The sequence below is a fragment of the Danio aesculapii genome, chromosome 6, assembly GCF_903798145.1.
Source record: "Danio aesculapii chromosome 6, fDanAes4.1, whole genome shotgun sequence".
Classification (NCBI taxonomy): domain Eukaryota; kingdom Metazoa; phylum Chordata; class Actinopteri; order Cypriniformes; family Danionidae; genus Danio; species Danio aesculapii.
This window is the reverse complement of record NC_079440.1, coordinates 26,259,997-26,284,006: the sequence shown is the minus strand read 5'-3', so window position 1 is coordinate 26,284,006 and position 24,010 is coordinate 26,259,997. Positions and strand designations below refer to the sequence as shown.

At 41.9% G+C, this 24,010-nt stretch overlaps 1 protein-coding gene across 1 annotated transcript in view; it reads right to left on the bottom strand.

The window, feature by feature from the left end:
* Positions 1–17,520, bottom strand: part of septin9b (septin 9b) — a 48,964-nt gene extending 31,444 nt beyond the window's left edge. Inside the window, exon 1 of the mRNA XM_056459052.1 lies at positions 17,421–17,520. Coding sequence (XP_056315027.1) covers positions 17,421–17,445 — 25 coding nt within the window. The 5' untranslated portion in view covers positions 17,446–17,520. The remainder of the gene's footprint in view (positions 1–17,420) is intronic.
* Between the last annotated feature and the right edge of the window lie 6,490 nt (positions 17,521–24,010).

Genomic DNA, 24,010 nt, shown 5'->3' with positions numbered 1-24,010 from the left:
AGTGTTCAGGCTGTCACATCCGGGGAAGGAGAAAAAAGCTCTTTCATTAGGTTTTGAGTGGCGTTGAAAAACGCCGTTGATGTTATTTGTGGAGCCCGGCCCTCCGCCGGGGAAAGAGCAAGTTCTTCTCCGGATGGCCCGTCTCAGGGACGCTTTGCGTTTACCGTACTTAGCTTTGCCCTGGGGCTGGGGCGCTGGATAACTGCGGGGTGCTCGGTGCGGACGCTTGGCCGAAGGTGCAGGCGGGAGCGCCGGAGCAGATCTTGATAACCTGCATGCTTTGGACGGGAGCTGAGGCAGACCCCGCCAGGAGGAGGCACCATGCGGACATAAATTGACCGCAATGGTGCGCTCGATCTGGGAAATTGCCTCATACCCCCTGGCTGCTCCATCATCGAGAGTGGTGAGAGCGGAGGCACACGCAGATCGGGCAGAGAAAGGTGCCCTCCAAGACTGCATGAGCCTACTGTGCACTTCCGGGAAGAAGGGGACGGGAGGTCTAGAAGGCTTCGCATTCTTAGTATCCTCCACGTAGCACCCATCTAGTCGGTCCGGCCGTGGAGCTGGGAGATAAACCATCTCCAACCCCACGGCCGAAGCAGCCTGGGAAAGCACGGCCAACATATCCGCTTCTGGATTCGGGACTGCGCTCGCCACCCCAGACGGTTCTGATAATGATAGCCCACCCTAAGATGCAATGATGGATATCTGGTCCTCGGTGTCATCAAGCGAGAGGGTGACCATCCCTAAGGATGGAGTGCTTCTCTCGCTCGAAGCTTGGATGGAGCGCGCTGAGGAGTGGGAGGTATACGAGCCGGAGGGCGGCGGATTTACTCCTACTGTGACCCTCAGATCTGCCCAAGTGCCAACCGCAGAGGGGTCAAGCCACAATCTTAGATGCGCAACAGACATGACATTGCAATGACGGCATGGACTGCCCGCGAGCACCGCATTGACGTGCTGGACCCCCAGACATGCCACGCAGTGCTCGTGCCCATCATCCGGGGACAGGGAACCACCACATCTAGAAACGCACGGTCGGAACGACATCTTTAAAAAGACGCGCTGCTCGACCGTGTTGCTCTTTTGGGAAACTTGCTTCCTTATACCAGCCGCTCTTAGAGGACCGGACCCAAAGAACGCCAGGCAAGGGTGAAGAAACCAGCTCGACCGTCTGCCCATGCGTATACACGCTCTGGACCGGGAGAAACTGCTTCTCGATCTCTCTCTGTGTAGACCGCTTGGAGAAACCCTCAATAACTCTCTCAGAAGCTCGTGAAAGGCTCTGAAAGCGAAAGGATGTCGAGCATGGCACTGGCTGCGTCTTTATAGCATGACTGATTGTCATTGACGCCAGCTGTGCACACTGACGCTGCCAACTCATTGGCATTTCATGGGCCCGTTTTTATACTCTTTCAGATGATTGGTTTCTGACGAAATCCCCATAGTGGAAGTTTCCACAAAGCATTGGAGTTCCCCATCCGAAGGGGAACTACTTTCTTCCACTATTCCTTCACATTTGCAGCTAAAGTCAGAACAGCAGAAACCGTTACTAATTCACACATGTCATTTTAGAGCTACTATTTGATTTATTCTCTAGCACAATATCTAAAGTGATAATAAAACAGGTGATTTTGCTGACATTTTAAGATTATAAGGCTGAATGGCATGAAATGCCATCAGTCTAGAGACATTTCCCAGTTTTTCTCTGTTGCAAATTTGGAATATCACAATAATTATCCCAGAAAAAAACAACGCAAAAGCAACGCAAAAACCTTTTTGCGATGAGAAAAAAATGCTAAACATAAGCGGGCATTTCTTCTTTCTTTCTTTTTACTGACCTAGTCTGCAGAAACAAAACAGGAAACTCATTAAAAACAAACAGATGGCCAACCAAAAAGTAACTCAAAGTTATACAAAGAGTGGCCAACACAAAATACATACATTTCTGATATGTGAGTCCCATCTCACGCTCAATACACTACAATTACTATGATTTAAAACAGCACTACAACATACAAAAGAGAAAGATCAACTTAAAATGTCACTTTCTGGTTTTATAATGATTTGATCAGCTGTAGTTGGGAATTACGTCTCTTCTAATGGTTTATTATCGGTCTCTGTCGCCATCTTGTGGATGGACAACGTCTACCATCTTTGCTCTGCACAGTATGACAGGCTGATGGGTGCCTCAAAAGTATGTTATGTTGTCCAACAGCTGTCAAACTGTAATGAGTTTATTGATCTGCTGTCACTCTATGTGGACGGAGTAATACAAAAGGGTGAGGAGGCTGTACGAGTTCTGACATTGCAGAATATCGCATATATATATTTATAAATATACATATAAATATACATATATATGTCACAATTACCAGCGATCCAGGCTTGTAGATCACTGGGAGTCATTCCCTTTCATTCGGATTACAATCCCATCCCCATATGGACTACAAAACCTGTCATACACCTCACACACCTGTTATGGTTTTCTGCTGATGACACACAGACACACACACACATAGAAACACAGCTGAAGATCATCATTGATTCATTACCTGGACTATAAAGACAGCACACACACATGCATCTTTGCCAAAATCTTGTTTATCTGTTGTGAACATTATAATGTACTTCTCTTGCCTTGCCGTGTTTAACCTCTGCCTTGTCTGTTTATTCATGCTGTTTGCCGCCAATACTGACCTTTCGCCTGTTCTTCGACCACAACTCAGGGTTCTCTTTATGTATCTTTTTGACCCTGTTGACATGACAGAAGACTGGATCCAGCAGCCATTAAAATTATGCATCTCAGTCAGGGGGAACCGTCCATTGAGGAGTACATAGAGGACTTCATTGAGGTAGCCCATTTAACATTTATAGACGATTTATGTTAATTGATATTCTTTTGCAGTGGTTTATCTGAGCCCAGTTATTCATATATGCCCCTACACGAACCCCACTGGACATTAGAAAATTACATTGACCTTTCACTCAGTGGGTCCCCTTTCACCGAAGGGCAAGATGGAGGAAACTCCTAAAAGTTGTTTTGGTGAGCAATAGACATCAATACCCGCTGGCGATGGGGCTTGCTGCAGAACCCAGTAGTACCGTTATGCTGGCATCACCTATACTCCTGTCTCCTGTTCAACAACCTAGATCACAGCCAGTTTACAAAATGGCCATTGATAGTCCAGTCAAGCACAAAATGCCTGCCTCCAGTCCACCAGCTCAAAAAAATGGCTGCAGCCAGACCTCCAGCTCAATAAATGGCTGCCTCCAGACCTTCAGCTCAGAAACTGGCCACAGTTATTCGCCAACTCACAATATGGTTACCTCCAATCTGCCACTGGTTCAGAAGATGGTTTCTCGTTCCAAGTTTTGCCGTGTCATAGTTCCTGTCCTGGTTCTGAAATACCACTACCTGAGCCACCACCACCTGAGTTGCTTGAGCTGCTGCCACCACCGGAGCAGTTACTGCCATCTCTAGAGCAGCCAGATCCTCTGTCACTGCCAGAGCTGCCAGATCCTCCATCACTGCCAGATCCTCCATCACTGCCAGACCTGCCAGGTGTTCCAGAGTCCCACAAATGGCCAGAGCCGCCTCCAGAGTCAGTGCCAGTGCCTCCTGAACCAAAGCCTCCCGATCCATTGGGGTTATCTGAACTGTCAATGTCTACTGAACCAAAGGTCCATGCTCCAGGCCCTTCACAGCTCCACGCTCCAGGTCCTACACAGCTCCATGCTCCAGCTCCTCTACAGCTCTACGATCTAGGCTCACCAACGTGCATGCTCCTGGCCCTCCATCCCTCCCCCTATTCCTCCTCTGCTCCACCTCCCTCCTGGCCTGTATTTTGAGCGTCTGGATGCCGCTCTTAGAAGGGGCTCTGTCACAATCACCAGTGATCCAGGCTTGTAGATCGCTGGGAATAATTGACTTTCACTCGGATTACAATCCCGTCACCATATGGACTACAAATCCTGTCATGCACCTCACACACATATGTTCTGGTTTTTCACTGATCATCATTGACACAAACGCAAACTCTTTTAAGGTACTGACCCAATTTCAACAACGCCTTTTCTTCAACAATGAAGCTTTCTAAGGTGAGCATGCAAAGAGTTCATGGCAGTAGAGTGCATTGCCTATAGTTTTCTCTGTGACAACTGTAACTGTTGCTTCCGGGTCTCTTTGTAGCTCTTTCCGAGTGGTCCTTGACTTGGTTCTTGGATTACTCTTCTGATTAACCTTCTGACTCTCTGATCAGAAATCTTATGAGGAGCTCCTTTGCATGGCAGGTTGATGGTCAAGTTTTTTCTTTCCACTTGCGTATAATGGACCTAATGCTGTTCACAGGAACAATTGGGAGTTGTGAAATCCGTTTGTATCCAGTGCCACTTTTATGAATCCTAACAATCACTTTGTGAAGGTCTGGGGACAGCTCTTTGCCTCTACCAATCATGAGATGTTTGTAAACTTACATTCAGAGGTAGGTAAGGCTTTTCTAACTAATCAGCCTGCAAGAACCTGGCTGATTCTATTTTGCACAAATAAGAGATTAATATGAAATTGCTTTATCGTTGTATGTTCAATACTTTTTTTCTTCTCCTATTTCACTTTATAGAATATAACTTTTTTTTAATGGATTGTAATGTTATGTCTTTATTTGTGAAGATTTCTTGAATTAATACCAACATCTGGTCCAATTTTAATGTGAATTGTTGCAAATGTGTTTAATAACAAAAAAAAAGTTCACGTATTGAATACTTATTTCCCCCACTGTATGATATATATATATATATATATATATATATATATATATATATATATATATATATATATATATATATATATATGTGTGGCATGGAGAAGCATGGTGTCTGGCTACCACAGATTCTCTGATAACACAAAACGTCACTAGAGTTAATAGCACAGTAACAGAGATATTTATATAATCATATTCTGGGCACATAGCCATCTGGCTTTGTGGGATGAGCAGCAGTTAAAACAGGGAAGGCCCCAAGCTTTTATCAGTACATGGAAGAGACAGTGGAGATCTCTGCCATACCTTTCAGCACTGCCTTCAAGCCTGATTCACACAACACAATCTCCTGCAGCATGTCATCCAAACACATTCCTCTTGCATGAATAAACATTCTGTAAACACACATGTACTCCCATATACATTTGCTGCTGCTGTTTTTTTTTTTTTAGAAAAGCAAGTGGACATGAGCACGTGTACAAAGGCATCCATGCGCAAAACAGAAATGCAGATAAATCCACAAATAGCACAGCATCAGTGTAACTAAAGGGGGATATGCTTTATAGCCTCAAACACTCTGACCTACAAGCATGACTCAAACATGCACATTTTATTATATAAGCGCATAGTGTTTATTCACTAGAATAGCTAGCTCTGATGGCCGGGCTGCAGGGCAGTGACGTTTACTGAAGCAAAGGAAGTAAAAAGAATGAGACATACATAAGAGATAAAAGGATGTGATGGAGTGATTCAAGGAACAGAGTTGGGAAATAAGTGGACTTTCTTTTTTATATGTGCATTTAAGAAAAAGTGAAAATAACAGTAATTTTATTAAAATGTCAAATATTCTTCAAAGTCATGGAATTTGTTTTCTTCGAATGTGAGTTGTGTCGTTCCTTCGCTTGACCCTGTCTTTAATGAATGGTGAGGTCTGTAACAAGTGCAGACTGGTTTCCTCTGTCTGATGGCTGCCAAATGTTCTACATTTCCAGATGTCTATTAATAAAACACTTGGCCTGATGGTCACCAAATGTGATAAGAGAGGCATACATATTGTAAGATAAGCAGGAGTAATATTTTTCCCCCTGTGTAGTATGATTTCACTCTGAATCTTTGTTAAATGAGCTCCGAAAATATTGAACAATTAGAAAAAAAAATCTCAGTATGACAGCAAAAATGTGGCCTGAAGAAAAGTAAGTACCATTTTCTTAGTTTTCCATCTTTCTTAAATAGATTTTCTAATCAGGCAATAAAATTAGACTACAACAGAAATAATACTGTGATGGGATATGTATTTGTATATCTGTTTTAAGAACATAGTTACATAGAAACATAGAAAACATAGTTACATGGAAAACCGTTTCATTTTCATAAAAAAAAAAAAATAATAATAATCTTTTATATCTTTATTATTTAGATGTCAGAAATTGTAATTTTCAGAAGTGGAAAATTCTCATTGATGTGAATAATGAATTATTATTATTGTTGAAATTAAGTTTGGTATATGTTATATTTCACATATTTATTTATTTTTTTACTTTACAGAAAGTATTTTTTACTTTACAGAAAGTATTTTTAAACTCATTTAAATGTGATATTTACTCAATTAAAGCTTGATGTTAAAATATAAGTTTTTTTGTTTATGCGCAGGTTCACTCACAGTATCTTTTCATCTAAAAGTGAAATGTGTGGCTGTTTGTAGTTCTACAATCAACCACCAAACAGCAACTGAAATCTACCTTATCAATCCACAAGGTTAATCACCTATACAAATACAAGAGCACCTGAAAGACAAAGGTGTATGGCGGTTGCCAATTTCTCTTAAATATTGTTTGTACATTTGTCTAAATCTCTATTAGAAAGCACTACTCTTTTGAGAGAATCCAATATGTGTGGCATGTCAGCATATCTAGATGCGGATTAGACTGCATTAATATTGTACTGGTGTGCCTTAGGCTGGCCACAAAAAAAGCTCTTAAATGTGCAGTTTTATCACACAATGCATTTTGCAAGTTTTGAGTGAGTGTGCAATTTGAATATTTACTGCTGAAAAGTTCACGAGAGCTGTTTCATATGAAATTAATGTTCATTTCTTTGCCATAGGCCATCTACAAAAGACATTTATGCGTATTTGACTGTCCAGCCAATTGGCCTCACACAAACTATCAGAAACTCTCAGTGAAGCTCATCTGCATGCTCCTCATCCTCATCAGAGTCTTGACCTGGCTGCAGTTTGTTGTTGTAACCAGTAATTAATTAAAATTATTAGTTACAGTTAAAAGTTACGGGTGTCACAATGGCGCATTGAGTAGCATGATCGCCTCACAGCAAAAAGAAAATGAATGAATAAATGATGAGTTACTAGTTACTTCTCATAAATAGTAACTGAATTACATCAATGTAAAAAGTAACTATTTGCCATAGAAAGCAGAGGAAACTTTTTATGTCAAAAACTTGGGTGCCACCAATATTATATATTCCAACTGATAATAACAAATACATACAATCGTTCTATTGCAAATAAACATAACATTACAACCAGTAGACTTACCATAGACTATTAAATGCATATTTTCCTCATTAATGTACACACAGCACCCCATTTTACAGGAAAACACAGAATTGTTAACTTTTTGCAGATTTATAGAAAAAAAAAAAGAAAAAATTAAATATTGCATGATCCTAAGTGTTCAGACCATTTACTGTGACACTCATATATTTAGCTCAGGTGCTGTCCATTTTGATCACCCTTGAGATGGTTCTACACCTTCATTTGAGTCCAGCTGTGTGTGATACACAACTGTCTATATAAGACCTTACATCTCACAATCCATGTCAGAGCAAATGAAAATCATGAGGGGTTCAGAGACAGAATTGTGGCAGAGCACAGATCTGGCCAAGGTAACGAAGGCTGCATTTACACTGCAGATCTTGATGGTGAATTCCGATTTTGTGAATGTATCTGATTTTTTTGATAACCTGCTTACATCATCTTTTAAAAGTGACTCGTATCTGATTGTCTGCATTTACACAGTACACGGCAAGGGAGCAATAACCAGGAAAAAAAAAAGAATAATAATTAAATAATTAAATTAATAATTAAAAAGCACCCTTTTTTCTGTTCCTGTTTGCAGGGATTTATTTTTTTTATTTATTCTTTTTGACAAGCTATTTCACTATAGTTTATGACAGAAAAGTTCTCATTTGGCCATCCTCTTTTAATCTAAGCCTTTTTAAACCAGTAGGAGTCTTAATGTGATGTCCATGGCGTGATTTATGCACGTGATGTATGCAATAGTTTTATATTATTTCAAGAGTTCACTCTTAGCTGATGATTGATAATAAAGCTTGTTTGGCATGCTGTCCCGGGAGAGAGACCTGAGCTTATAACATCCTCGAACCCTGGGCTCCCTCCCAATGCAGGGCGAGAGGGGAGTTTGAGCTCAGGTAGATTTCGATGACTCCCCCCTTGCTTATTGTAGCTAAGTGTCATATATGGATGCTGAGAAGAGGTGTACTCAGAGCTTGGCTAAAAATATTTTGGATTCATTGTCTAGAGTGCTTGTTTTTGAACTGTGGGAGGAAACCGGAGGACCTGGGAAAAACCTACGCGAGCACGGGGAGAACGAGCAAAACTGTGCACAAAAATGTCGCCATGTTTGGAAGGGAATTAAACCAGGGGCATTCTTGCTCTGAGGCAACAGTGCTAATCACTGGCCACCATGTCGCCCGTTTGAAAGAAGGGAAAGTAGGGTTGGATGAGGGGGTTTCTTCAAGACGTAGATGTTGAGATGAGAAAACTCTGGTTATTTATAGTGAGTTAAGAATCGTTTGATAGGATAATTAGTCATGAGCTACGCTGGAACAGCTGTGAACAATCATAAGCACGTGATCCTCTAGAAATTTGTTTATAAATAAACTTCACTTCAAGAGTTCACACTTAGCTGATGATTGATAATAAAGCTTATAAGATCCTCGAGCCCTGGGCTCCCTCCTGTTGCATGGCGAGAGGGCAGTTTGAGCTCAGGTAGATCTTGATGACTCCCCAAAGAAGCCTTTTACGCTCGGGACAGCAGCCGCGTATTGAAGAAACCCCCCAAGCAGGCATATAACAATGCTATATCCGGCTGTTGGATATAACTTTGTGGAAGATGTTAGAGGAGAGATGCTCTTGCTAGAGCCAAGTTGGAAAGCGACTCCGCGGGAGTCTAGGTAGTGGCGTGGGAGGGGCTGGGAGTGACTCCTGCGGGGTATGCGGGGCTTCCGCAGGAGTCAGGAAAGTTTTTTGGGCAGTGACAGGGGTGTGAGTTAGAGGGGGGTATGGAACTCCTGCGGGAGTTAAAGCTAGGGGGACTCCGTGGGAGTCAGAATTGGGGAGTGAGGGCCTGTGTGGAAGAAGGAAAGGATAGTAGATGACTCAACACTAGAAGAAAGAAAGGTAGCAGAAAACTTGTGCTGAAGGAAGAAAATTAGCGGAGGAACTTGATGCTGTAATAGGAGGGGGAGGGGGGGGGAAGAAATGAGAGGAAAAGATTTGGGGGGAGGGGGGAAGCAGAAGCACTCAACACTGTAAGAAAGAAAAGGACACTGGAACTGGACACTGAAGAGAAAAGAAGCGGAGGGACTCACGCTGAAAAGAAAAAGAGGGAGGGGGGGGAATTAAGGAATTGGGGAACGAAAAAAAGGGGATTAGAAGAAAGGGGGGGACGGAAGAGCGGAATTATTTAAAGCTGGAAGTAGAAAAAGAAGGGGCTATTAAATGCCAGAAGGGAGATAGAAAGAGGGGCTGAGGACCTTGAGGCCGGAAAAAGTAACAGAGTGGGGGGTGGGTGAGACTCCTGACGTCCTCCTAGTCGAGCTATGGGGGGGCAGGGTCTAGCAAGAGATGGAAGAAGGAGGGGGCAGTGAGGGCTCTTGCTAGCATGTGGCTGCTAAGGGTAGGTCTGGGAATGGGCTTGGCAGGACCCCTGCGGGGGTAGAAGCTCTGTGTGACTCCAGCGGGAGTTAGAGCTGTGGTGGGCAGGAGAGGAGGGGAAGCGGACTATAGCTCGCGCTTGAGAGGATGGAAGGAAGAGAATATGAAAGGTAGCTAAGAGGCTAAGAGGGGAAATAGGAGGAAATGGCAGAGTCGTGCTCGTGCCCTTGAACTCTGGTGGTTGAATGTCGGCTGGAGGGGATCAGCTGGGCTTCCTTGAGATGGTAATGGCTGAGGCGGATGTATGAATTGAAGGCGTCGGAAGACCAACGTCCGAGGGTCTAAATCTGTTGTTGGGAGACCCCATGGTGCGCTGCTTTGGACACCTTTAAGGAGGAGGGTGGTTTGGGAATTAGTGATGGTGTCTGAGGGGGCCCCGTGGATCAGTTTATGGAAGAACTGGATCCCACTGAGGTAGCTTCTGATTGAGCTGGCTTGGATGTTTTTTGCTATGTGTAGGTGGGAGATAAATTAGGTGATGGAGAGGAGGGAGAAATCTGGAAATTATGTTTTGTAAAGGGAGTGAAAGTGTTTGAATGAACTCCAAGCAATAAGATAATACTGGAGGGTTCTAGGACCTATAGCCTGGAGAATGAGGGATACGGAGGTTGTATGGAGGTGATAAAGGGGGTGGTTTATGGCAATATCATTTCTGAATAGTGAGTGACTGGTGTTGGATGGGGATCTGCCTCTGGAGCCAATCGGCAAAACTTCTGATAGAATCTGGTTTCTTGCTGAAGTAGAGATGGGGGAGGTTTCATAGCTAGAGCGTTCGACGGCATGGGAAGGGGCGTGGCTGTGGAAAGAGGGAATGGGGGCGTGGTGCGGAGGTTTGTGTAGGAAGGGTGAACTGATGAATGGGATCGGTGCTGGACTGTGCAGGGGGGAGTGAAGGAGGCAAAAAGGAGGGGGGGACTTGAATAGAGGGGGGTTGTTTTAGAGGCATAGAGCGAAAAGCAGAGGGTTGAGGAGGGAGGGAAAAGGGTTGGGTTTGGGGAGGAGCTGGAGTAATAGGAATGTTAGGATGAAAATGGGATGCAGAAGTAGATAGGATATGAGGGCTAGGCAGAGTTTGAAAAAGTAGGGTATAAAGGAAGGGAAGAGTTAATGTTCTGGCTGGTTTCCAGGTGTTGGATGGTGAGTGACGTGGCTTGTGGAGACTGGGTGTCCTAGGGGCGTGGCCTTGGAGGCGTGTGGCTTGCTGTGTGCTTCTGTTTGTTTTTCTTTTTTCCAGGTTAAGAAGGGTGAGGATACGGAGTAAAGCGAGAGTTTGTTTTCTGGGTGGTTTGTCTTGTTGGTGGGGTGAGAGGGTGGTACGAGTCTGAGGTGGCATTGAAGTAAAGTTTGAGGAGTGGAGCGTGGATGCCGAGACCAGACAGGAGCTTTCGGAGTTCAGTGATGGTGATTCTCTAGGCTGGTCGGACGGAGGAAGAGGTGGGTGAAATGTTTTGGTGTCTTGCAGCAGTGTCCTTGAAGGCGTATTCTTGCAGTGTAAGAGCGAGTCAGGCGGTGGGCTCTTGCTTGAGCCGCGAGCTCGGCCTTTAGGGCTGTGTGGAGCTGGAAGTTGTTGAGCCGCCACTGCTGGTGATCCGGGAAGAGCGATTTTATCTGAGAGGTTGTAGATGTTGGCTGGATCATTGTCGGTATTATTGCCGTTGTTGTTGTTGGAAGATTCTAAGGGCCCATACATTTATTGCTAAGGTAGAGAGGGGGGGTGGTTTCATAGCTAGAGCGTTAGACGGCATGGGAAGGGGCGTGGCTGTGGAAAGAGCGATACCAACTCCCCCAACCCCAAGTCATCCCCCCCCCCCCGCTCTTCACTTTCAGCCTCGATACCAACTCCCCCCGCTCTTCACTTTCAGCCACTATATCAACTCCTCATGCACACATCCCCATCTGAGCTCCAGAGATGCAGTTGGGAGATAGGAAAAAAGTTGTAGAAAGTCAACCATCACTGCAGCCCTCCACCAGTCTGGCTTTATGGCAGAGTGGCCCAATGGAAGCCTCTCCTTAGTGGAGTTTGCTAAACAAAACACCTAAAGGACTCCAAGATGGTAAAAAATAAGATTTTCTGGTCTGATGAGACCAAAATAGAACTGCTTATCACCTGTCCAATAAAGTCCTAACAGTGAAGCATGGTGGTGGCAGCATCATGCTGTGGGGATGTTTTTCAGCAGCAGGGACAGGACGACTGGTTGTAATCAAGGGAAAGATGAATGCGGACAAGTACAAGGATATCCTGGATGAAAAGCTTCTCCAGCGTGCTCTGGACTTCAGACTGGGCTGAAGGTTTACCTTCCAACAAGACAATGACTCTATGCACACAGCTAAAATTACGAAGGAGTGAATTCACAACAACTCTAAGACTGTTCTTGAAAGGCCTAGCCAGAGCCCTGACTAAAACCCAATTGAGCATCTCTAGAGAGACCTAAGAATGGCTGTCATCCAGTGTTTACCATCCAACCTGACAGAACTAGAGAGGATCTGCAAGAAGGAATGACAGATGATTCCCAAAACTAGGTGCAAAAGACTTGCATCCTTCCCCAAAAAAGATTCATGGCTGTATTAGATCAAAAGGGTGCTTCTACTAAATATTGAGCAACCATGTGATATTTCAGTTTTTCTTTTTTAATAAATCTGCAAAAATGTCAACAATTCTGTGTTTTTCTGTATATGGGGTGCTGTGTGTACATCGAGGAAAAAAAAGAACTTCTCGAAAATGAATTTAGCAAATGGCTGCAATATAACAAAGAGTGAAAAATTTAAGGGCGTCTAAATACTCTCCGTACCCACTGTATATTTTAGAGTGCATACTTTATATTTTATATTAAATTCATTAGTGCTCACAATATAACAAGCTTAACAAGTGCTATCACCATAACACTGAACAAAAAAATATAATTTTTTGTATAAATTATAAAAAATATATATGTATAATTTATTATTATTATTTTATTATTCATTTATTTATTTATTTTTCAGCTTGCAAAAGCTTTATTTAGTAGTATTTAGCCATCCCTCTAACTCCTGATCTTTGGTGCATATTGTGTTCCGCTGAGTTCAATTACAGCAAATGATATATCAATTACATAATGCTACATGTAAATGTTATTAATTAATTTAATAGGGAAAACAGAATTTGTCTGATTGGATTCCATTTGAAATGCACAGCGATACTACGAGGAGACCCTGAGGCCCATTGTTCCATGAACATCATCTTGTGTTGCAGCATGATAATTCTCTTCTTCTGTATAGCCTCATGTTGCGGGGAACTGTACACAATTCCTGGAAGCTGAAAACATCCCAGCATTCTCACTGGACGTGTCAACCCATTAAGCATGTTTGGGATGCTCTGGATCTGCTTATACAAAAGGCGGTTGCAGTTTCTACCAATTTCCAACAAGTTCACACAGCCATTGAAGAGGAGCAGACCAACATTCCAACAGGCCACAATCAACAACCTCATTGACTCAAATGCGAATGAGATTGTGTTGTGCAGTGTAAAGCAAATGTGGTCACATCAGATACAGACTGGTTTTAAAACCCCCATATCTGAACACACTAGTTCCTTATTATATTATTATATAAAACTTTTATTGACTCGCAGTTAAATTACATATTAAATTTGAAATACTTCTTTGAACATATAAGGCACTAAATAATCTTGGATTTCACACTTGTTTGACCTTGTTCATACCTGCTCATACTTTAAGATCATCCTCTGTTTTGGATTTCTTTGTGATTCGTATTAGGTCTGTAGAGCGTAATGATTTTTATTGTTAATGTTGTTTACTGTGTAAGGTGACACTGAGTGTCATAAGATACACCTATAAATAAAATGGAATAATAATTAATATTAATTAATAATAATGTGACATTTGAATACTAATAATATTGTGCAATGTTTCCCTGTCTTTCATTGATCATAGCTACTCAGCTTGCTAAAGGCAAATTTAACTAGCAGCAGGACAGAGACTGACAATATCAAAGCACCAAACATGACTATGAACCAAAGTGACAATTAATTAAAATACACTTTAGAAATTGTTACTTAATGTACAATTTATTTTTACGTTTCAAAAAATTAAGCATATTTTTAAATATTACCATGGGACCATGATTTTAAATGCAGTACATTCACAAGAAATATAAAGTCTAGTATTATCCGTATCCAAAAAAAAAAACAGATTTTCTTTACTAGAACAGGTAATTTTTTGGAGTGTAGCATTTTGAAATCACCTGAACTGCAACATATTTCTAACCCTATTAATTTAATATCACAAAATAACATTAATCATGGCTGAGAAACTGAATGTGTGTCAATGTGTGTGTCATTTTATGTGTTAAGCTTAAATGTTTTGTGCAAATAAGAATGCAAACGTAAAGCTTTATTGAAAATGGTTGTTGTTAAAAACAAACAAAATAGTATTTTATTTTATATATCTGTGATAATAAACATACAGTCGACGCAGTGGCGCAGTAGGTAGTGCTGTCGCCTCACAGCAAGAAGGTCGCTGGTTGTCCGTAGTGTATGAGTGTGAAGAATGTGTATGGATGTTTCCCAAAGATGGGTTGCAGCTAGAAGGGCATCCGCTGCGTAAAACATATGCTGGATAAGTTGGCGGTTCATTCCGCTGTGGCGACCCCGGATTAATAAAGGGACCGATAAAAGCCGAAAAGAAAATGTATAAATGAATGAATAAACATACACTAAATGGGCCATGGAAAAGCCTCAGGAACAGTCCCCTAACATCTGGAATTAGTGTGTTTGGCTAAAAAATCATGCTTAATGACTAACAATAAGTAAAAAACAGCATAACACCATGACCTGCTTGTCTCCATCTGTTCAAAAGCAAACATCAGGCATTAGCTCCATGCTTCATAAGAGCTAATTTATAATTAACATAAGGCCCGGCAGCATCTGGTGTAATTGCAAGAGAGAGTAGATTAATTTAGTTAGAGAATATATAGATAAATAAATGCAATCAATATAATCATGATTATTGTCATGTCCAAATAATTATATTAAACATAATATTCCAAGAAAACATAATATTCCTAGCTCATAGAAGTGGGAATCACACCTTGTTGCAATGTTAATTCCCCTCTTACAAAAGAGAAAGTGAACTTCCTCAATCTCAGATTTGATGAGATTGAGGTGGCTTGGTAGTGTTGACGAGCGCAGGCAGTGCTAAGAGCCGCAGAAGAGCAGCGAGCCTTTTGGGAACTAGTGTGGAGTACCGTGGAGGAGCTTCAAATGGAAACTTTTGTTTTAAAATATTAATTTACATTAAAATATTTGTTTACAGAAGATACAAGAAATGCACTGTTTAAATACTGCTTATTTTCTACATTTAATATGAAAAACATTGAAAATAATTAGTTTTGTTTCCAAATGTGCGTTATTTATTTATTTTCACTTTTGTTCACTATTTTTACTGTTGGTTTTAGACAATGTGTGTTTTAATTTCAGTTGATCAACGCTGATGTTCAATAAATAATCATAGAGAGGAGATGATAGAGTGTGTTTCCTTCAATTATTTTAAAATCAAGTAATGCACCCTTCATTCAAAAATCTCTCACTCGTAATATGTGATTTACTGTAACCGTAAACTTTTCCTTGAACTATAAGGGCAAAAAATAAAAAAAAATAATAATAAAAAGACTCATTCATTAATCATAATCAAGTTAAAATATTCAATTAATCAAGATTTTAATTTTAGGCCAAATCGCCCAGCCCTAGACTGAAATGATGTGGCAAGAACTTTTCAAAAATTCCTCCAAAATGATCTGAGAAACTGATAAATCATACAGAATATGATTACTTGAAGAAATTACTCCTACAAGTGGATCTACAGTATGCATCTGACTAAAAGAATTTAATCCATGGATTGTCAATTTTTCTGTAAAATAAATAATGACACTATGTGACGTGTTAGATGTTAGTCATCTAAAGTTTTATCTTCCAAATTTTAAGAGCTGAACAAACTAGATTTTTTATGTTCTAACATTTTCACATGTCTATTTAGATGCCCTATTGGCACATTTTACTGACACATTGCAAGCACAGTGCAGTGAGTGTTTTCAGTTTATAAATATGGAAGCTGAGCGTAAATGCCCATGCAATGCATTGTGAGATTACAAGTGGCACAAAGAAAGCATTGAGAGCATCGGAAAGGATAAAGATGTCCTCGCTGCAGTCTGTAGCACAATGACATAATAGTAAGGTAAATTACTCATACTTGATCAGTTCCAATACGTAGTGGACATTGTAACGCCCATGCTCCTGTGACGGTTGGGTTTACTGTTGGGGTTGGTGTAAACGTTAATAACTGTGATGATTAGGTTTAGGCTTGTGGTAGGTGTAGAAGTGTAACTGACAATGTCATAGGTAATTTAATAGTTAATATAATGATAAGTCTCACTTCTAGCAACAACTGCTGGCGCTTGTACATTCACTTTGTATTGGACCTGATCAAGTATGTCATCAAGCTGCAGAAAGAACAAATTCGAAATGTTGGCCATTATTCAACTTCATGTAACTGTTAAGAAAAAAAGGCCATGAGGCAACCAATTGCTGTGAAAAATAGACAAGGCAAGACACTGACTTATGTTTTGAGTGTATGGGGAACTTGATTACTGAGCTGAAATCTAGGCTAACTATGAGAATGCATGCCTTCATACTCTCAGTATACCATTGAAACATGTATGCCTGTTTATGCATTGATCATTTCTTGCAAGTGTGATATGCGATGTTATAAATGTGATATACATGTAAACATGCTATCTTCCACCTGATTAAAATAGGCTTGCTCAGCTGTATATTTGACATGCCCCTGAGCAGTAGCATTATAGCATTGCCAGCAGCACTGAGCATGGATTTGACACTAGTGCAAATACACTGTAAGGGTAAACTGAATCTATGTTGCTGCTTTTGGGTGTAGAAAATAATTTTATCCAATAAAAAAATGTAGAAGATACTGGTAGATATGGCATGATGGTAGATAACCCTATACATCATTGAAAGTGTAATCTAACAAAAATGCACACTGACAATTATATTTATTTTATCAATGATGAATATACTTTAATTTTAACAAAGTAGGCTATGACTTTATTTCTTACTGACTTTTTTGTCAGACATCACCTCTATATTACAGCTATATACATTAGCTTTCTTTAAAATATTTTCTGTTGGGTACAGCAGTAGAAAAAAACTCAAAGGTTTATAACCACTGAAGGGTGAGTAAACAATGAGCAAATTTTCATTTTGGGGTGAATTAGCAATTCGATGTCAAAATATATTGAAAATATATTGAGGCTTTTGTGCATTTAACAATAACTGCCATATATATTTGTTTTTACTTGTTTCAATAGTTTTTTTTTTGTTGTTGTTTTTTTCACTTTCTAATTGAATTCAACATTGAGGAATATAGGTCAGCTGGATTCAAGCTTGAGATTATTAATAGAATTTGAAAAAGCCACGAAAGGAAAACATATAATGTGTATAACCAAATCCTGCAGATTGAAAGAAAGAAAGAAAGAAAGAAAGAAAGAAAGAAAGAAAGAAAGAAAGAAAGAAAGAAAGAAAGAAAGAAAGAAAGAAATCTTACTACAATTTCGCACCATCGCCCACAATGCCAGCCCTTTTAAACTCTACAGCTAAAAGCTCAGGATTAAACTCTTACCTTGATGTGAAGTAGTCTTCTTCATCTTCAAGAAATAACCACTTGAATGTTTTGTTGAATCTGTTTTATATTGTTTTCTTTGTTTATGTAAATATTTACGCGATAAGTGTCTTGGCGTCCCTTTATTGGTTCACGTGTAATCCGCGCGCAGCTCTTGTTATCCAGGGTTGTGGCGTGCCAGAATGCATCTTCCACTTGTCAAACAGAGTATGAGGCATGAGAGCACAAAGTAGGGCGCGTGCATACGGACCCATTCGCCATGAACGCGCATCGTATACACTGCTTAAAGAATAACAGGTTCTTGGTAGCTTCGAAACAATTAAATGTTATTTTATTTTATTTAAAACATGCATTTATGCCTTATATTTATTACTTTATTTTTCTTAAAATAAAATAAATAAATTCTATTCAATTTGCTTTAAATTTACAGCAGCTTATCGATTTTAAGCTGAAATCAAGATCCTTGGTCAATGGCAATGAGCAGCCAATGTTAACTACTGTATGCGAGATGCGAGTAAAAAAATAAGACTATTCTGTTTATTTATTTATTTACTTCTGATTTTATTAAATTTGACTGAAACGTCTGAAACAAGCTACTTTCTTTGACCAAAAGATGTCGCAATTGTAATGTAAATTAAAACAATCCCTCCTAAAACGTTTTCCATCAATTATGCGCTTCATAAATAAATAAATTAATAATATTTATTGTTTTTTATTTTATCATAGTCTAAACACACACCAAAATGTATAAACAATGGAAATAAATACATTTATTAATATTATCAAATAAAACAGTTTACAGTTGCTTTCCTGATATGCAGGAATGTTTACACAATCTAAAATATATAATGGCTTTTTATTACCATTCCTTCATCTATTCAATTCAATTCAAGTTTATTTGTATAGCACTTTTCACAATAATCATTGTTTCAAAGCAGTTTTACAAAAAGTGCACATTATTGTATTACAATTAAAATCAGAATAGTTAAGACGTTGTGTATAAGTTTATTTAAATAGTGCTATTGAAATAAAGATGACTTGCCTTGACTCGACTTTTCAAGTTAAAAAATTAAAATGAAAAATTAAACATATATCATTAAAAAAAATAATAAATGCTTATGCCTATTGTCAGTTGGTCTCAGTCATGTTATTTGTTTCCAAGCAAATGGATTTGAATTGATGAGGCTCAAAGTTGAATTAATACAAATTTCAAAGCTATATCAAATCAGCCTTTTGTCTAATTTGATTAACATCGTTATATTATTTAAAATTTGTTGTTCTATAAATAATATTTTATGCAAATAACAGTATTTAATAGTATTTTGTATTGAAAAATGGTCTGTGTTTGTAGTGGTGATTGACTGTTGGCATTACATTGTTCAATCACAAAATGGCTATATGATCATGAAGTCTACCCTAAAGACTTATATTGAAAGTAAGTAAAGATAAATCCCTTTAAATGTTAAAAGGAGACATTGCTTTCTTCAGCAGAAATTAAACACATTGCTTTATTCTTGTATAAAGGTAATTGCAGTGTCTTAGTCATTCATGGGACAAATATTGATGAACTTCTGCTTGTGGCAAAGTAATACAAACTTGATTTTGCTTTGATTTTGAATTGTTTTCACTTAAATATTACAATTCTAATTCAATACAATAGTGAATTATTTTGTTACAGTGCTCAGCATAAAGGAGAACAAATATAAATAAATAAACAAACAAACTTGCCTTGCCTTACATAGGCTTTTGCTCAGCTTTTAATACAGTTAACTGTGGTGGAAAAAAGTCATTTCTCACACAAGGATTTTAAAGACACTGCGTTTTATTGTTATTATTATTATTTACACATTTGTGCATTGTACTATTATATGAAGGCAATATCGTGGGAGTACAGGTAAACAAGTCAGAGATCCACCTGCATTCTAATGCACAGTACCTCTTCACCTAATGATTATACTTACTATAAGAGGCTCATCCTGTCAGTTTACCAGTGTCCAGTCTACCATTCAAAAAGTCTGGCACTAGCTAGTTTATAGGAAAAAACTGCACTGTTAAGCACCTATCATCAAGAATTAAACCGACATTTGAGTCGCAATGGCCATTTACGATGATACAGTGGGCCTGGAGGCCTTTCTTCAACAACCTAACCACATTTCCAAGAAATTATTCACTTGTCAGATTCCAGAAGCCACTCCTCTCCCTCACCTGCTGCCTGATATCCAGTACCAGGGCCAATGCAACGACTACACTTGGCCTTTCAAGATGAAAAGCGCATGCTAACTGGCAAAATGAGCTTGTCTGTACTCAGCTTATTCTGGCCATTTTATCCAACAGTGTGCTGTGAAAGCCCTGCTTCCAGTGCTAAGTATTGTCTATATGAGAACCGGAATAATAAAACTTTCTCAATTACCAGTTAAACTACTCACCCATACTTCCTCATTACGTATTTCTGATCTGGTTAATTAAGGCTCTTTTCAACATTCCAAAGAGTAACATGAAAATGAAATGTAAATGCAGACCAATCAAGGAAAACCCCTTGGACACAGGAAAGTTAAAGGTGCTGTATGTACATTTTTGAGTCTTCTAAAGCATAAAAATAAAAAATAAGACAATATGTTTGCAGATATAGAATAAAATATGTTCATATATAATTTTGATAATAGTTAAAATTACATTTTTTTAGGAATTCTATGAAGAACGTGTGCATTATAACATCCTGGTTACGTACGTAACCCACGCTCCCCGAATTGGGAACGGAGACGTGTGTCTGTATAAACAGACTTTGGGAGTGCTTTAGACAACCAATCACTTCTGAAGATATTAAAACGGACCAATGAAATGCCAATTGAATTGGCGGAGCTTAGCTCCACAGCTGAAACTGATGAGCCAATTAGGGCTATATCAGTCGGCTGCTTGAGCCAGCTCATCAGAATTTGCCTGCTAAAGAGCCGATCGCTCAGCTCCCAGCTGGAGACTCAGGTGCTGTGGCAGTGGAGACACACGTCTCCGTTCCCTATTCGGGGAACATGGGATACGTACGTAACCAGGACATTCCCCTTCATAAAGGAACTTCTACGTGTGTCTGTATAAACAGACTTTGGGAGACTGTGCCCGTCGCGCTCCTGATGTGTAGTTTGCCAAGCCAAAGCGTAAGTGCACTGACATTACCAAGAGCGCAACCTTCCAACGTCCCCTAGGCCCAACATATTACCATTACATAGGAATAAAAGTTTTAAATCGGTAGTCGTAAGTGTGCTTTTACCTAGCTAATATAGACTAGGGATTTTTGAAAATACGAAAGTACATTGGGAAGCGTGCCAGTCCCCGAAGGGGGAGGACGCAGCGGAGACCACCTACTACCCTAGAAGGGGAGACCTGATGGTAAAGAGACATATAGACTAGCCCTAATGAGGGGGAGTGCTACATATGATAAGCTAGTAAGCGGTTTAGGGAAGACATGGGACCGCCTAACAAGGGGGAACACACCATGGTAATAATGCATATGGCATCACCGAATGCACATAGCTGGCACTGATCCTCAATATGCGTGTAGACCAAATGGGCATACCAACCGCACACTGAGCCATGCACTCGACTCCTCCGCTGAGTCAATGCTGGGGGCCTTGGAGGAATTCTCCAGGGTTCGCCTGGGAAGGGGAACTTACTAGTAGAGTAGGAAAAGCGCACGCATCTCCGGGTTAGGGAGCCTGGCGCAGCAAGCGTTTGTGACACTGAGCTTAATAGCCCCCCGATTGATTGGGATTACCTAATAACCGGGAAGAAACTGGCTCCATTCCAAGGTTATAGAACCTTGCGAATGTGTTAGGTGTTGCCCAACCTGCAGCTCTGCAGATATCTGTGAGAGAGGTGCCGCGTGCTAATGCCCATGAGAAAGCGACACCTCTAGTAGAGTACGCTCTCACATTAGGGGCATTGATAAGCGAGGGCAATAGCATCAACTAACCAGTGGGCCAACCTCTGTTTTGATACTTCCCTTCTGCCGACCACCGTAACAGATAAAGAGCTGTTAACATGATCTTACATTTCGTGTTCGTTCCACGTAAAGGTGCAAAGCGCGAACGGGACAAAGCAGTGAGCAGGCTGCGCTTGCAGGTTCACCACCTGATCTCTAAATGGGGTGGTAGGAATCTTGGGCACATAGCCAGGTCGGGGTCTCAGGACAATGTGAGAGTAACCCGGCCTGAATTCAAGGCACGATTCGCTGACCGAAAATGGCTCCAGATCCCCAACTCTCTTGAATGACGCCAATGCGATCAGCAGAGCTGTCTTTAATGACAGAATTTTAAGTGATACCGAATTGAGTGGCTCGAATGGATTTCTCTGCAGACCCGCTAGGACTATAGAGAGATCCCAAGAGGGCATAAGAGAGCGGAGATCGCAGCCACGTAAACCTTCAGAGTGGAGAGTGACAGCCTACGCTGCAGCTAATCCTGAAGGAAGGATAACACTCGGCGAGAAGCAAACCACTCAGAGAATAGACTCCACTTCAGGGGGTAGACTCTAGCCTGAGTAATGGTGTTAAGTACCGCGGGCGTTAAGTCACCTAAGTCCTTCGCGCTTTGGGCGTGGGTCTAGATGGTGCCCGTCCCTGAGAGAGGAGGTCCTCCCTTAGGGGAATGCGCCAAGGAGGGGCCGCCGCGAGGAGTGTGAGCTCCGAAACCCAGGTCCAGTTGGGCCAGAGGGGCCCAACAAACAAGACCTGCTCCTCGTCCTCCCTGACTTTGCAGAAAGTTTGTGTGATTAGGCTCACTGGGGGAAACGCATATTTGTGTGTGCCCGATGGCCAGCTGTGACCCAGTGCATCCGTGCCAAAGGGGGCCTCGGTCAGGGAATAAAACAGCTGGCAAAGTGCATTCCCGGTGGAAGCACGAAGTGCGCCCATATCAGCTGGACCGAATTGGGGTAGAGTCTCCACTCTCCTCGGGACACTAGCTGCCGTGAGAGCGCATCGCCTGCACGGCTGAGCTTGCCCAGAATGTGAATGGCACGCAGCGATTTTAGCTGCGTGTGACTCCAAAGAAGCAGACGGCGAGCGAGCTGAGACATGTGGTGAGAGCGTATACCCCCATACGGTTGATATAAGCCACCGTCGCCATGCTGTCCGTCCTGACCAGCACGTGTTTCTGCTCCAGCACCGGAAAAAAGCGGCGGAGTGCCAAATTTACTGCCAACAGCTCCAGGCAGTTGATATGCTAATGCAGGTGGGGTCCGGATCACGAACCCGCGGCTGCATGCTCGTTCCACATGGCCACCCAGCCCGTGCTGGAGGCATCTGTCGTTATGACAACTGGTCGAGGTGCCAAAGCACTTTGTCTCTGTGCATAATCAACTGATCGCGAGAGGAGGCTAGAATGAGCCAGTCGTCGAGGTAGTTGAGTATATTGCACACTAGAGCACCCTCCGTGAGCTTGGAGAAAACCCGCGGAGACAGAGAGAGCCTAAAGAGGAGAATAGAATAGAGACGTGAAAATACGCGTCCTTCAGGTCTATGGCTGTAAACCAATCCTGTGGACGGACGCTCTGAAGCAAGCGTTTCTGCGTGAACATTCTGAAAGGCATATTGTGTAAATGACAGTTCAGTCTGCGCAGATCTAGGATTGGTCTTAACCCCCCGCTCTTTTTGGGCACGATGAAATACGGGCTGTAAAAACCGGACTTCGTCTCGGCTTGAGGGACCTGCTCAATTGCATCCTTCGCCATCCAATCTCAGAAGCGCTCTCGAGGATAACCCTTGTAAAAAGGACACCTGTGTACTTGGGAGGGCGAATAGCGAACTGAATCGCATAGCCGAGTCTGACCGTCCGTATGAGCCACCGCGACGCGCTGGGCAGCGCTAACCAGGCCTCCAGAGCGTGCGCTAATGGCACAATCGGAGCTATTGCTGACGTGTCAGCGGAAGGGCAGCTCGGGATGGGAGTGCTCATCCCGGGAAGCGGTGCGTCCCGAGGAAGAGCTGAAAATAAGATAATTTCTCTTACCTTCCTCCCTGGATCCCGCGGTGAGGCCAGAGTGAGAGAAAGGAGTCCGTTCTGTTGCACTCTGAGGGCCTGAGGAGAAGGGTCCCGACGCTGCGAGCTGGAAGGTAGAGCGTCCCAGACTGGCAGTGCTCGGGTTTGCGCATCCGGAGAGAGAGGAAACTGCTCTTTTATTGAAAATTTGATTGCCGCCAGCCCAGAGGCCGGCAGCGATGAGTTTAAAGTTGTTGTAATGGACTGATGTGATGATCCTCTGCCCCCCACCGAGGAAAGAACAGGTCCCCTCTTCTCCGGATGGCCCATCTCAGGGGCGCTTCGCGGTCCACTTAGCGGCGCACTGGGGCGGGGCCGTCGCAGTCCTGTGGGAGGCTCGGCGTTGCCGCTTGGCCGGTGGAGCGGGCTGCGTAAGCGGAGCAAATGTTGAAGCCGTGGGTGGACGCCCTCAGCGAGGAGCGGCCGCAGCAGAAGGGGCAGCAGGAGGACCAGTTTTCCGAGCCCGCTGATAGATGACCTCACCCATCACCTTGGACTGCTCTTTCACTGTGCAGAATTCCAGGGTGAATTCCCCAACGGTGTCGCCGAACAGGCCAGCCT